Source organism: Dipteris shenzhenensis, chromosome 13, assembly GCF_047967505.1.
Source record: "Dipteris shenzhenensis isolate YYH24624 ecotype China chromosome 13, Dip_SZ_1.0, whole genome shotgun sequence".
NCBI classification, from domain to species: domain Eukaryota; kingdom Viridiplantae; phylum Streptophyta; class Polypodiopsida; order Gleicheniales; family Dipteridaceae; genus Dipteris; species Dipteris shenzhenensis.
Window position 1 is genome coordinate 52,099,090 of NC_141608.1, and position 14,594 is coordinate 52,113,683.

General features: G+C 42.7%; 1 protein-coding gene across 2 annotated transcripts in view; it reads right to left on the reverse strand.

Moving 5' to 3' along the window:
* The window catches only part of LOC147895560 (uncharacterized), a 31,214-nt gene extending 18,535 nt beyond the window's left edge, over window positions 1–12,679 (reverse strand). Inside the window, exons 1-4 of one of the 2 annotated variants that reach the window (XM_087383763.1) lie at window positions 12,550–12,679; window positions 5,582–5,880; window positions 4,218–4,523; window positions 3,236–4,081 (exon numbers count right to left, since the gene is read on the reverse strand). In XM_087383763.1, the coding sequence (XP_087239889.1) occupies window positions 3,236–4,081; window positions 4,218–4,523; window positions 5,582–5,710 (1,281 nt within the window). In that variant the 5' untranslated portion in view covers window positions 5,711–5,880; window positions 12,550–12,679. Of the gene's footprint in view, window positions 1–3,235; window positions 4,082–4,217; window positions 4,524–5,581; window positions 5,881–11,855; window positions 12,044–12,549 lie in introns of those variants that run through there. The other variant, XM_087383764.1, reaches the window with a different exon arrangement.
* Window positions 12,680–14,594: the final 1,915 nt, after the last annotated feature.

Below are 14,594 nucleotides of genomic sequence, written 5' to 3' on the forward strand. Positions count from 1 at the left end.
AATGCATATTAAAGGATATTCCGAGATAGTATTGCCATTGACTAATCTAACCTCGATAATAATATTGTTGATGCATTGTCTCGCATTATGCATAATATGAGTTTCACTATTAGAGAGTGCTCTAATGGCCGAGATTAGAGAAACTCAAAAGGTTGACGAGTTCGTCCAGAGCCTTTGGCCTAAGGCTCATGTGTTTAAACCCGGGGAAAAGGGTGACCTAGCATCCAAAAAAAGGACAAACTTATGCAAGATATATCATAAGAGATGGTATGTTGAAAAGAAATGGCAAGGTAGTTCAAACAGAGAGTCATTCAACAATGCCATGATAGCCCATGTGTGGGAAATCCACGAGTCGAGAAAACATATGATCTCGTGAAGCGAGATTTCTTTTGGCCAAAAATGAAAAAACATATTCATGAATATGTGACACGTTGTTTTTTGTGTCAAGTAAGTAAGGGAGAATGGGTGAAGCCACTGGGACTTTTACAGCCTTTGGAAATACCACTAGGTAGGTGGGAGAGCATTTCCATGGACTTTATTGTAGGTCTGCCTACGACACAAGGTGGATATGATTCTATCCTTGTGATAGTTGATCGTATTACCAAGATGGCTCACTTTATTCCACCTAGAGAGTCTGTTAGTGCCCCGCAAGTGGCGGATTTGTTTATCAAACATATTTTTCGTCTACATGGATTACCCAAATCCATAGTGTCAGACAGGGATGTTAAATTTACCAGTCATTTTTGGACTGCACTGTTTGAGACACTAAGGATTGAGTTGGGAATGAGTAGTGGGGATCATCCAGAAACGGATGGTCAGACGGACATAGTCAACCAAATTTTAGAGGATATGCTTGAGCATATGTTTCATTGAGGCAACATACGTGGGACAAATGGTTGCCATTGTTAGAATTTGCCTACAATGATAGAAAACATTCCTCTATAGGATTCAGTCCGTTTGAGCTGAATTATGGTTATAGACAGCAAATCCAACTACAGTTGAAGTACCTCATAAAGTGCCTAGTGCCGCGAACTTTGTGGTTCAGATGCAGGAGATGCTAGCAATTGCGAGAGCTAACATCCGTCAAGCTATGGATAGAGCTGAGGCATATGCGGATGAAAATAGATCCCTTAGAGAATTTAAGGAAGGAGAAAAAGTTTTTCTCAAAATTCCTTCACACTCCAAGTCTTTGACTGCAGGAGAGTGTGCTAGTTATCACCTCGATAATGTGGGCCGTGGTTAATTCTAAAAAGAATAGGCAAGGTGGCCTATAAATTACAATTACCACAGGGTTGTAAGGTGCACCTAGTGTTCATGTTTCTCGTTTAAAGAAGTTTTTGCACGCAGGTGACTCACTAATCGAGGGTGTTGTTTTGTTTCAAGAGATAGAGGATAATGCAGGATGCAAACCAACAAGAATCCTGGACCGAGGAACAATGCAAGTACGCAATCGGAAGATACCCACGGTGTTGGTTGCATGGCATAGTTTACCTCTATCAGAAGCTACCTGGGACTCCATATACCAGTTACGGAGAGTGTTCCCAGACTTTATCATCGAGGACGCTGATGCCTGAAGAGGGAAGGAATGTTACACTCAAGTTGAGGTAACATGACCTCAGAAGGGCTGGTGGACATTTTCCTTTAAAGGATCAGTGTTTGTATTATATTTGGTTGGGCTTCATGTAAAAAGGAATCAATGTCAAGGTCCTTGGTGAGGGTGATATGGCACAAGACTAGGTGGATCTAAGGCTAAGGGGCCGAAATGCATTAAATGTGCCAAGGGGCAAATGAATTAAATGATATCCCAAGAGAGGGGTAAAATGATGCATTTAGGAGATGCCCTCAAATGATGACATGTGGCGGACTAGATCCATCTAGGGATATGTGGGCTCTATGTGTAGCATGCAGGTTTTTTCTACTTACGTATCTTGGGAGCTTGCTACAGTAGGGGTTGGCTGGGTGGAACATAGTTGTGCCTATGCCCGTGATTTGCAGAAAAGAAAGGTGTTAGCAGTTGATTCGTAATAGATATACACAGCAGCAGCAGGCAAAAGTTCTCATTTGAGGTGTGAACCTCTAGCTGGGCTGAACCCCCAGCTCAACCAGGGGGTTTATTCAGCTAGGGGGTAGCAGGAGAAATGGCCAGCAAAGAGTGGCCCAGCCTCCCTTCCTCCTCTTATTCGAAAACTCCCTCAACTCGAGCTGCCCCTTCCAGCAGGGCAAGAGATGCCACGGTTGCAGCTTGAACACCCTCACCTTATGCACATATATATGAGAGAGGAGGTCTTTTTGGCCGCCCCATTATTGGATACCATGACCATATTTTGTTCCTACAAAGGACACTATGGGCAGACGCTATAGCTAGAATCCAGGTTCTTGAAGGACCTAGTAAGCAGGAGATAATTGATGAGGTTATAAAGTCTTGCGAGGCTTCCGCACCTACCCCCACATACTCTCCACAATTAAGGATTTGGTTCAAGCTGAAATGCAGACATTTCCAAGCAGGGTCATTGTGGAGTTTGGAGCAAAGGTAAACAAGCTGATATTCAAGAAGAGATTGCGGAACATGAAGCCAGACATGATAATGCATTAAAAATCAGAACTGGGGGACTCCTAGATGGATGATACGAGGAGAATTCATTCAGTGATACCTTAGCACCTGTTAAAGGCAACCATGCCTAACATTGACTGGACAGCAGATGAGGACGACAAGCCCGATAACTCTGAGGATGATGGTGAAGCTACAGCAGTCCGCATTAGTCATCATAAAAGTCATGTTGTTATTACATTTAACTCATGAGATTTAACCCAAAGACCCTCAGTCTTAGACTGATGTAATGAAGGCCATTTTATGATAGGACTAGAATTTAGATGTGTGTGTGCTATAAAAACCTCAAGCTGAGATGCCATGTGCACTCCTCGACTCCTTGGTTTATCCAGATGTTGTAAGTCTTCCTGACAATTTGTATTTTGTCCCATCCGTGAGGCCTCCCACGGATGTTAATCTCTCTCTCTCTCTCTCTCTCTCTCACACACACACACACACACACACTACGCATGGCCCCCGCCACCCCCACACACAAAAAGAAAGCATTGTATCAAGCTTTCAAAAATGGGCCTAAGAAACTAAATTCCAGTCTTACTAACTACACCAAAGAAATATGTGAGACCGCAAGAAGAACTGTGCAACCAGCAAATGTCTTCATTGTTTTTTTTATAACTGAAAACTCCATACCTTCTCATAAAAGGTGTCTGATCTCTTCATTTGAATTTGATTTGCATGCCTCCTAAGCTTCTGAAGGTCATTCCCCTCCAGTTCTTTTTGGCTATCTGGTTGTTCTTCTGGATTGGCTTTTTGTTGCAATCCATAATTACCTTGATCAGCATTTGACCTGTACAGAACCTTGCCTTTTCTGTCTTCGAACATTGGTGAGACATAAATACAACTGTAGTGCCTTGCAATGTCTTCGTCAAAAGAAGTGCTTAGTTTTGTAAAGCCATATTTTGCATAAGGATTGGACCCTGCATGAAGTCTAATCTTCTCCACATAACCCTCAAGCTTTAACTTTTCACTCTCTATAAGTGTCAGCCTTCTTTCAAGATTGCCAACAGTCTCCTCTGCACTTTTCCATCGTGCCTCCTGCTCCTTCATTAGCTCCAATACAAACAATGCTATCCTTTGGTCTATTGCTTTACAAGCATTTATGCTACTCAGATTACCAATATTTTCATTCATTAACTTTGTATCTTCGCCAAAGAAGAGATCAATCAAATCCATTTCATCATTGCTCATATGCTCACTAAGCTGAGTACATCGAGATGTAAATCCATCCCCATAAAATAAATTATCTGTAGCTTTGCTCTCCAACCCGGGCCCTTTCACATCTTTGGACATGACACTCTCCATCTTGAGCTTCATTAGCTCCAATTCCTTCTGAGAAGCTTCATGCTTTACTCTTTCTTTCTCTAGAAGCCGTTTCAGCCTTAAACTGTCCAGATGAGACTCTTCTAGTTTCTTTTGGTATTCTTGGTGGAGTTCTTCCTTTTCATCAAACAGGCAGCTCAGCCTGTCCTCTGCAGCCTACAGCATTCCAAGAGGGAAACCCACCATCAGAACAGCTGTACGATTCACACACATGCTAAGGTATTGAGGTCTCATGCAAAAAGAACTTAACGAAAAGGGAGCACATGCAAGATACTAGCTTCAGTTTACAAACCTTCAGAGACGCCTCACATGCAGGAGACCTATGAGCAGCAAGTTGAGCTTCTACTTCAAATTTTTTATGGTTATCCATTGCCATCTGTTCTTGCATTATTGCACCTAGCCCTGCATTCCAAAATGACTCAAAGCTCTTTTGAAGTTTTTCAAGTTCTTTCTTGGATGATTCATGCTTCAATTTCTCTGAGTTAAGGAGATCCTGCAGTCTGATACTGTCCATGTTCCCTTGTCGGAGAACGTCCTCAAGCTTTGAATGAAATCTAACCCTCTCCTCCAATACAGTAGTAAGCCTTTCCTCTGCAGCCTGTGACATGCCACCCAATGATTATTAGCTGTCAACAAAATTACTGCAGCTGTGCAAGCCTGCAAAGATGCACACATATCTTATGTGTGTGCCTGTGTATACATGCATATGTGTGCCACACACATGCACACACGCCCGTGTGCGTGTGGGGGCATGTGTCCATGATAGATGTGCAAACTCATACTATAAAAGCAGAGCAAAATGTACAGCTTTTCGCCACAAGATCAACATCTGCAATGCATAGAAGGGACTAGACACTATCGCATCGGCATTGATGTTATCAGTACCCAATGGTGGACATAGATCATTCAATACGTACATTTTCTGCCATGCACATGCACATGAGTGTTAAAAGATTTTCAGGCCATGTTTCTTTCAAGATTTTATACAGAAGAGCAGATACAGCTGCCATAGAGCGTAACACCAGGTGAGAAGGATATAAAAAATGCAGGCAAAAGGTTTCATTTTAGTCCCTCTGAGTAAAGATTTTGGAGCAAAAAGGCCCTATGCACCAGTTAAGATAAAAGATTTATAAATATATCAGCCGCCCAAACCTTGGATTGCCACATGATGCTTGTTACGTTACTTTTGTACGCTGACCTTGGACCCTACAAGCTAACCTTTATGAAAGCATAATACAAAATATGTCTATAAAGTAAACCCCTTATCAAATCCAGCATGAGGGAAGAGGATGATCCTATGAAAAGTAAGAATATATGAGGAGGACTCACAGTGCTGTTAGCAGCTTCAATATACCAAAATGCCTTCACAAAGAGCTTGGGAGGTACGTCGATGGTGTTTTAGTTTGCAAGTAAACAATTTCAGAGATTTCACACATACCCTAATTTGTTTATTTTCCTTCTGATCAGTCGAAAAAAAATTGAGGGATCTAATGAAGTCAAGTGAAAGTAGCTAACTCTGTTTGAAAGTTGAGTTCTGACTTTGATTGTCCCATAGATCAAATGGACAATGATATCACAATTCACAAGGAACTCAATGAAGAGAAATCTTTTGTGAATTACTTATTAAACCTTGAAACTTAAAAGTCATTGACTGACCTTCACAGAGGCCCTGATTTCCAATTGAATGTCATTGCTTGCAAAGGAGTCTGCTAATGGGAATAGAAATCTCCTGTCTCTATCCTTTTGAGGTGATGAGCCCTGCTTCAGTTCTTTTGTTACAACCATGTCAGCTACAGCTGATATAAAAAAACCCTGCTTTCCCTTATCTGGACTTTCAACTGATCAAGCCATACTTGTTCGTGTGATTTCTCTCTTGTTGACCACCTCGTACTTCCCTGTGAGGCTTTAAGGTTATCTGTGCCTTCAAGGAGATTGCTAAGTAGCTCTTCCGCAGCCTAAACATCAAAAGAGTAGACGTTTGTCAACTTTATGGTACATGGAACCCTGCTTCACGTTGAAAACTAACAACTCGCTTCTTTGAAATAACTCTAGAAAACGAAAGACTAACACTAAAAACCTAGACAGTGACTTTTTAAGTCAAAAACACAATTTGACCTTTTTTCCTGTCCTTAAATCACGGATCTTTTCCTCTTCAATCATGTGAAGGCTCTTTATGCTCTAAGAATTGACAATTGGCTTCACCTTGCAGAGCCCCAACACTAATAGGCAGAGCCCCAGCACTAATAGGCAAAACTCATTTTTGTTTGAAGATCTACCTCTTTTATCGTTCTTTATAAGCCCGCTGTACTGATAGGTTCTTTTATCCCTGAAATATAATAGGCTGCTGCTTGTTCATGATGTCCATGCCGACTGTTCTTTTACTCTATTTGGTCCCGTTCATATATTTGACACAAAGATTTCCCTTTGGGCATATTGTAAAATCTCTTTTTTGCAGTCTGAAAGTAGATCATTAATGTAACTTAGCTTGAGTAGATTGATTACAGACTCACAAGAAGTAAACCAGGAATGATACATGCAAAAACTTTCCTAATGAATGTAGAGATATACAATGATATGGTGTTGAAGGATAGACTAGTTTTGTGTGTTAGTACTTGGACTATATATACCAAGTACTTGTACTTCATTTGGTTGAACATTTCAGTTGAAGTTCACTTCTTGTTTTCTTGTGTTCACAATCTTGTTCCTACATGTGGTATCAGAGCTAGTCGATCCAGCCTACTTGCTTCTCGCGTGAACCCGTTGCACTTTTGTCGCAGAGAACCAAGTTCTATTGTTGGCTGACTGCTCCTCTGCTCACCCTCAGTTCGTGAGAGCTCCCTAGAGCTCATTCAGCTGCTCCCTGCTCATTTCGACCGTACAGCCTGACCGTACTGTTCCATTACCAGCAGCCTGCCATCCGCCGTACAATCCGTATCTGCAACTCACCATCAGCAGCAGTAGCCGCCCTCATCCTCTATTCATCTCTTGCTCCAGCTCCAGCTCTTTTGTGCATCAAAGCAAATGACTCACAGGAAAGAGTGGTTTGAAGAAATCAAACCTGTTCATGGTAGACAAGTTACTTGTGCTAACAATGCAACACAGGGCATCATAGGAGTGGGAGATGTTCCCATCCTTCTAAATTTTGGAAAGAAAAAGTATATCCGTGATGTCTGGTATGTTCCTGACTAGAGGAAATATCTTGTTCAATTCCATCCATGGCCCATGAATAGCACATGCTTGTGGAATTTCAAGATGATCAATACATGATCAAGGATCCAAAGAAAGGGTATGAGATTGTGGCTACAAGCTCTTATGAGGCCAGCATGGGTCTTTACAAGCTTGATGCTCAATCCTATAATCAGCATGCTTTGGTTGTCTTATATGTCTCTAGGTGATTTATGGCATGCCAGGTTTGGTCATGCGCATCATAGAGCTTTGGTATATTTGCATAATCATAATATGGTTGAAGGTTTGCCAAAATTACAGCAGCCCGCTCAAGAGGTGTGTGAAGCGTGTGCACTTGGAAAGTTACATCGCCTACCTTTCCAAAAGGATAGCCCAGGTTCAGTAAGAGCACACAAGGTTTTGCCAAATTATGCATAGTGATGTTTGTGGACCACTGAATGTAACTACCCATGGATATCGGTACTTTGTTACATTCATTAATGACTATTCTAGGTTCACATGGCTCTTTCTCATGAAATGCAAATCTGAAGTGTTCAACTGGTTCAAGGAGTTCAAAACATTGGTTGAGAATCAAACCAATTCTAGAATTATTCTCAGCCAATCGAACACTCAATTCTGACAATGGGGGGAGAGTACACTTCAAATGCCTTCAAAGTTCAAAGGGTACTTGAAAGAGAATGGGATAAGGCATCACAAAACAGTGCCATACAGGCCTCAACACAATCCGAGAGGCAGAACAAGAATCTCGAGGAGATGACACAGTGTATGCTGAAATTTAAGAAATTGTCAAAAGCATTTTGGGGTGAAGCAATAGTTACAGCCACATATATTCAGAATCGATGCCTTACACAAGCATTGCTTGACATGATGCCTTTTGAGGCATTTTATGGCTACAAGCCCAAGGTGAATCATTTCAGGGTATTTGGGTCAGTTGCATATGCTTTGTCATAGGCTCAGAATCGATCCAAGCTTGATGATAAGAGCACTTAATGCATCTTTGTGGAAAATAGCACTGAAAGTAGAGGCTTCAGGCTTTATGATCCAGCCACAAGGAAAGTAATCATAAGCAGGGATGTTTTATTTGCTGAGCATGATAGCATGCAGCCCAGCAATGAGGATTTCCCTCTGTATGATGATACACCTCTGGATTTGTTCAGTTTGAGGATTTGTGGAGCCTTCTAGGTGTTGCTGCTGATTTTGGTAATTTCCAAGCGTGGGTGTTCTCTTCTAAGCTGCTTTTGGGGCTGTGGCAGAGCAGAATCAGCTTTTCTCTGCAGGATCTAGGGTTTTCCAGCCCTGGTGACCTATCTTTTGTGGCTACTGGGTAGAAGAAGGCGTGGCTTTGCCTGCTTTTGCCGTTTCCTGATTGGTTGCTAGCTAGTTATTGCGTTTGGGTTTCTTTCCTCATGAAAAAAGGTTGATTTATGCTGTTGGGCAGTGGCCGGAGAGGTTATAGATTGAAGCAACCTATTTGGGAGTGCTTTGTCGATTGATTGCACTAGAGTTTGGCTGTTGAAGGCTTTGTCTTGCAGTTGTTCAGCCGTGTCTGTTTGGTTGGGCACTTGGTTGTGCAATTGAGGTGTGGAACAAACAGTGAATGCTTTTAAGGTCTCTGTTGCATGCTTTGGTTGGCTGAGGACAGGAGGTTGTCTAGTAATTGGATGCCATTCACCGTTTGGAGTTGAGCAAGGAATTACAGGGTGGGTTGGACGGGGAGTTTGCGGGCATCGGTTTGCCTATGGTACAGCTTCCCAGAGACCTTTGTAATCAGCCGCTTGGCTTCAAATGAATGTTAAATAAATACCGCAACGAGCGTCAATGTTTGGGGCCAATCGGTGTCCTTGTTTTTGAGTAAGAGCACTCTAGCTCCCCTGTGATTTGATATGTGGTGCATAATTATTTGTCAATTTACTATGTATGTTGTAATTAAGTGGATCCTACCACCCTTTACGTTGTTGAGGCTGGTTTCAGTAAATGCCTCTGTACAACAGTCCATACTATTGTACGGACCACACGTGCGAGAATTGAATGCTGGAAAGAGACCGTACAGCTCCGTATAGATTCGAAATGGTGCACAATAGGTCCCTACAAATCCCGAAATGCAGTAAATGCTGACGCAAGTGGTCCGTACAGTCCATACGGCTGTACGGAACCGCACGTGTGAGGCCATACAGTTGCAAAAAAGCTCGGGACATCTGCTGCACGTCCGAAATGCTGCAAATGAACTAAAAGATAGCCGAAATGAACAGCTAGAGCACCGAAGACTCAATTTCCGGTGATGGATCTCCTCCAAAGGGCCTCAGATCACTCCAGCTTGCTGCAAATGCCTTGGAAATGAGCTGTCCGGCAGGAATGAGAGCTCAAGAGGCTGCGAAACAGCTTGGGAAAGCTGTCGATGGCTGAGGGAAAGGATTTTCAACCTGCTCTGATACCACTGTTGGCTATGGCAAGCAATGGAAGCTAAAAAATGGAGGCAAGAAGGAGAAAAACGAGATGCTGTAATAGATTGCTGCAAAACTGAGAGTGGAGGCTCAACAGGGAGCCAACATAACAAAACCCTAGGGATAACTATCCTAACTGGACTAAGTGTCCTAACTGACCTAGGTGGTACATGTACTAACTGTACCAATAGACCTAGCTGACTATAATTAGGCCTACAAGGCACATACCAAGGAATAAGCGGCACCTATGAATAGCCCATAGAATGGCCTACAGTTGGCTAGGATCTAGCATTTGAGGGTGGACCTCCATTGAAGGAGTTATTACAGGTAGTAGTGCCCCATAAGTTGAGATGTATCTCTTTAAGACAAACGTAAAGACCATCACGGGGACGTGAAAAGTCTAATGTAACTCAACCCAAGCGGAAAATTCTAGGTGTACCACTAGGTCCTAGAGGTAAGGCAAAGGCACTAGAGAGGGGTCTAAAAGTTGGGCCCAAGGACAACCAATGTTGCCCTTGGTCAGGTGGGTTAGAACTTTAAGGGCCATTTGTCATGCATGCGGGTGCATGCCCTTCTCCCACCTACCATCTATCTCCCCTCACTCTCCTGGAGCATTCTAGGCCTAGCAGAAGCTCTCTTGGCTGATTTCAACTCTCTTCCTGGCTCTTTTTGTTGTTTTTGCTGCTACTTTGGCTCTTCCTCCAACACGCAAACTGAACCAGTGTACGGCTGTTTGGCGCAAGCCTCTAGGCATTGTACGGTGCATTTAATGCAGTCCATACAGCCGTACGGATCTGTACAGACCTGAGGTGTAGTTTCCAATGCTGCTATACAGACTTCTTGGCGCACAGTCCGAGGTAGGCATGGATCCCGAAGTAATTTGTGCCTGGTAAGAAGCGAGGTTCGAGGCCTGGGTCCCAAGGTCAAGGCTTTTGGGCAAATCTGCAAGCTTGTGTTCCTCTTCAGCTCCTTCCTACCAATCTTCCGTTCTCTATCTGTTCTCTCTCTTCTCATTGAGGCTGGAAGACACCTGCACCCTGCTGGAAGTTAGCTTCAGTGTATTTCTTGTGCTTGGAGTCCTTTCTGGTCCCCACAGGCTTAAGCAAGCACTCATAAGCAAAGGGTGTGCCTAGGGAAAGGCCAGAGGGTCAGTGTGTTGCATGTGAAAGCCTTGAGGCTGCTTGAGTACAGTTTGCTAGTAGTGTGGATGCTTCGATGCCTTTCAGTTGGGTCAGATCAGAAGTGGATGCCTAAGATTGCCTTGCCAGTTGAATTCTAGTGGTGCACTTGGATTAGATGCCCAAAAGACAGTCAGAGGATTTGCAGAGAGGAACAGTGCAAGGGTGAGCCCCTGATGTAAAGCATTTCCATTCAAAAGCATTAAATAAATACCGAAAGGGGCGCCAAGGCATTTGGAGCCAATGGGTGTATTGTGTACTGTTTTTACTGAGCAGGGGCATTCTAGCCTCCCCATTGTTGTTGAAGTTTATTTCTAAGTATTGCTAAGTGGTTGAAGTGATTGAAGCTTGCATTTTGACTATTTATGAGGTTTATGATTGAGTAGACAAGGAATACTGCCCTTAAGTTTCTTGAAGGCCGGTTTCAACACCTCACATTAGTACCCAAATATGGGACCAATCACCCAGCAGCAGCTCCTCCTGCAGTAGGAGCAGCATCTTTTCTGCTCCTTCCTCTGCAGCAGCTCCTCTTACTCCTTCAGCAACAGCATCAGCCCCTTCTATTCCTCCTGCTCTAGCAGCGAACCCTTCTATTCCTGCTCCTGCACAAGCCCTTTCTGCAACAGCTCTGCAACAGCCCCTTCTGCAAACAGCCTCTTTTTGCAGCATCCCTGCTTAATTCCAATGAGCATGATTCCAAGCCCAAGACTTTTCTAAAATCATAAAACTCACAAGCCAAGTACAAGATTTGCTAACTTCACCTAACCTACCCTAAACTAGCCTAACTAGCCTAACGTAATTTAACCTAAGGTAGCCTAATCCAACCTTAACTAGCTTAAAACGTAACAAGGAGGCCGTGGCAGAGGCGCCGGCTGTGAGGAAGAGAGAGAGGTGGCCAAGAGAGGGACGGACACACAGAGACGCTGAGGGAAGTGGAGGGGGCAGCAGCGCAGAGGAAAGTGAAATTGTCTCCTGATTGCATTTGTTCAAACAGCTGGAGCACCTCCTCTCATCGACCCTGCCTGGCATGGGCTGAACTAATGATTCCGTCGAAGCATTTTGGAGAACCAAGAGAGTGCTTCGTCCAAAGCTCCACATTTTCCATAAGCTTGCACAAGCACTTACCTAAGAGCACGCCGTTGGCGAGCCCAATGTTGACAATGTGGCGATGGACACGGGACAGCCCTCAAAAGCGCAAGAGGGAAGCATAAGCTGCAGGATCGGGGTGAAAATCAGGAAGGTCGAATGGATGCAAGCAAGACTTCGATCAATTCTTGTGGAGCAGTGCCGTGAGCTTGTTCTCGTGCACGAGTCCGTTGATCGTGTAGGGAGCAATGAGAGCGGCAGCCAAAGAGAGCCGGCGAGAATAATGATATTAAAAACTGCATTTTAATTAGGCAGGGAGTTATCTGTCTACTATCTTTCTTTATCGTTATCTGTATTCTTTACTTCTAACTAACCACGGACAAAAGGACCCATTGCCTTGCATCAAAGCGAATTGCATCGCATATCGCATTTCGCTCTTTCAGCCCATCGTGTGCTACTTCCTGTTGTGCTTTTTGGATCTTCGTCTCTTGGATGTTCATCGTGCATTACGTGAATACTTGCTTCAGTGATTGAGTACTCAAGAACTGGATAACATCAAACAACCGAAAGGGCAAGCCGCGATCTTTTTCCACCTAAGCTTGGAAGGTACCTCGCGCTTCAACGCAATCGCACTGTACACCACGCCACTGTCAACAAATAGTAGATACTAGCGGTTGAGATTGGGAAGTTTCAGGAGTAGGGGAGACAGCACAAGGTTGAAGCGTCGCCATACCTGTTGGGCTCACCTCATCCGAATCTCTGTGATTGCATTAGAGGAGGCAATCGATGGTAATTAACGCAGGTTTTGTTCGTATATTCAACGCCGTAAGCTTTCCCATTCTCTAGAAGTATTACGCTTGCATAATATGGCCCCTTCATTGCCCCCACTCAGTATCATATTCCCTCCATCGCATGGCCGGTTGGTGTTGTCACTTTGCATCGATTACCTGGCAAAAAATATAGTGGCGGACGAGTTGTCTCAGTGACCCGAACAAATTGGCTGGTATTGTCACTTTGCATCGATTACCTAGCAAAAAATATAGTGGCGGACAAGTTGTCTCCATGACTTCTGAGTCCCCTAATCGTCCACTATGCTTCTGTAGCTACGAGAAGGGTGTAAAGCATTTAGATCTATCAACGCTCATAACAAATCTTGGTGCTGCGTCTACAGGGTATTTAGCACGTTTCGTGTTCTCAATTTCTAGTGTACGTCAATTTTGCATTACAAAGCCTACCTATGGCTGTCGCTCACGTCTCATATGCCACTACTAGTTCAGCAGAGATTTTTGGGACGAAGGAAGGGGCAGCCCATGAGACGGAAGGAGATGCCCTTAAAAAATATATGGACTCAGGAAGCTTTGCAGAGACGAGCTTTCTTGCTGCTGGTGCACTATAGGATATAAAGTAGTATAGTACTACTCTAGAACTCAATAGAAACACACAAAAAGTCACTCAAATTGACTCCATTTCCTAACATTATTCTCTTGGATTCTTGATTGGAAATGCAGCTAGAGTAATATGATGGAATTTTGTTTGCTCAGGGATTCTCTTTGCTGCACCCTTAAGCATTAACATAAATGTAAATATAGTCATGATGAAACAATGGCTGCCAGGGGCCTTTCGAAGCTTTGACTAAGAATGTGGATTAGTGATTCATTGAAATAGTAGGTAACACACACACACACACATTTCAAAAAAAGAAATTCACATGCACACACTCCTCCTTGGCCATTGTTCCCCCCCCACACACACACATGCACTTATACACTTCCATTTTACACACTTTCACTATGACACAATCCCTCCCTCCATGAAAATTAATTTTTTACCTCACTTATTTCTAATTATACCCCTTCTATATAATTTTCAACACATTTTTAATTTTACTATGTATTTCTTTATTCCATAATTTACCGTCGCCACCACCATTAGCCTTATCATAGCTTTCGGACTTCCCTGCACATAATGGCATGACTTAGCAATTGTTATACTCTCAATAATATTTACCCCCTTGTCCCCTTAAGTAGTATGTTATTTGTTGATAATTTTTTTCATTTGGTTGAGGGTTATTTTAACAATCAACACTCCCTTCTACCTCACTTCCTTTTTCATTTACCTCCACTAATTCCCCCGTTTAAGTACTACATGTGTCCAATTACACGTGTGCTTAATATTCTATTTTCATTTTTTCAAGAATTTGGAGTCACTACTAAGACTACTAATTAGCCAAAATCCTTATCTTATTTTTTCAATCTCTCTAGAAATGAGAACTACAATCCACCAAGTCATTGTAGGTCATTGTAGCATAGTTAATTCTTTAACTTACTAAAAGTGAAAGTAATAGAATGCTACATTAATAGTGCCTCTAGCTTTGGGATTATTGTTAATATAAATTCTCTATTATACTTATACAGTGATATTTCTTGATTTACATAAGTAATTTTAGGGATTTGTATTTTTAGTTCCTTTTGTATAGAAATATTAAAAAGATATATTTTTACACACACACATACACACACACACACACACACACACACACATATATGTATGTATGTATGTATGTATGTATGTATGTATAGGATATGCATGTATGTATGTATGCATGTATGTGCATATATATATATATATGTGTACGTACACACACACACACACAAAAGTAGGCATTTTTCTCTGATCTTTCAGAGTGTGACGTGCTTTCACTGATTGGCCAAAAAAATGAGAGGTTATATACTTAAGCCATGATTAAACATGAGCTACTAATGCACTGGGCATTCAAAC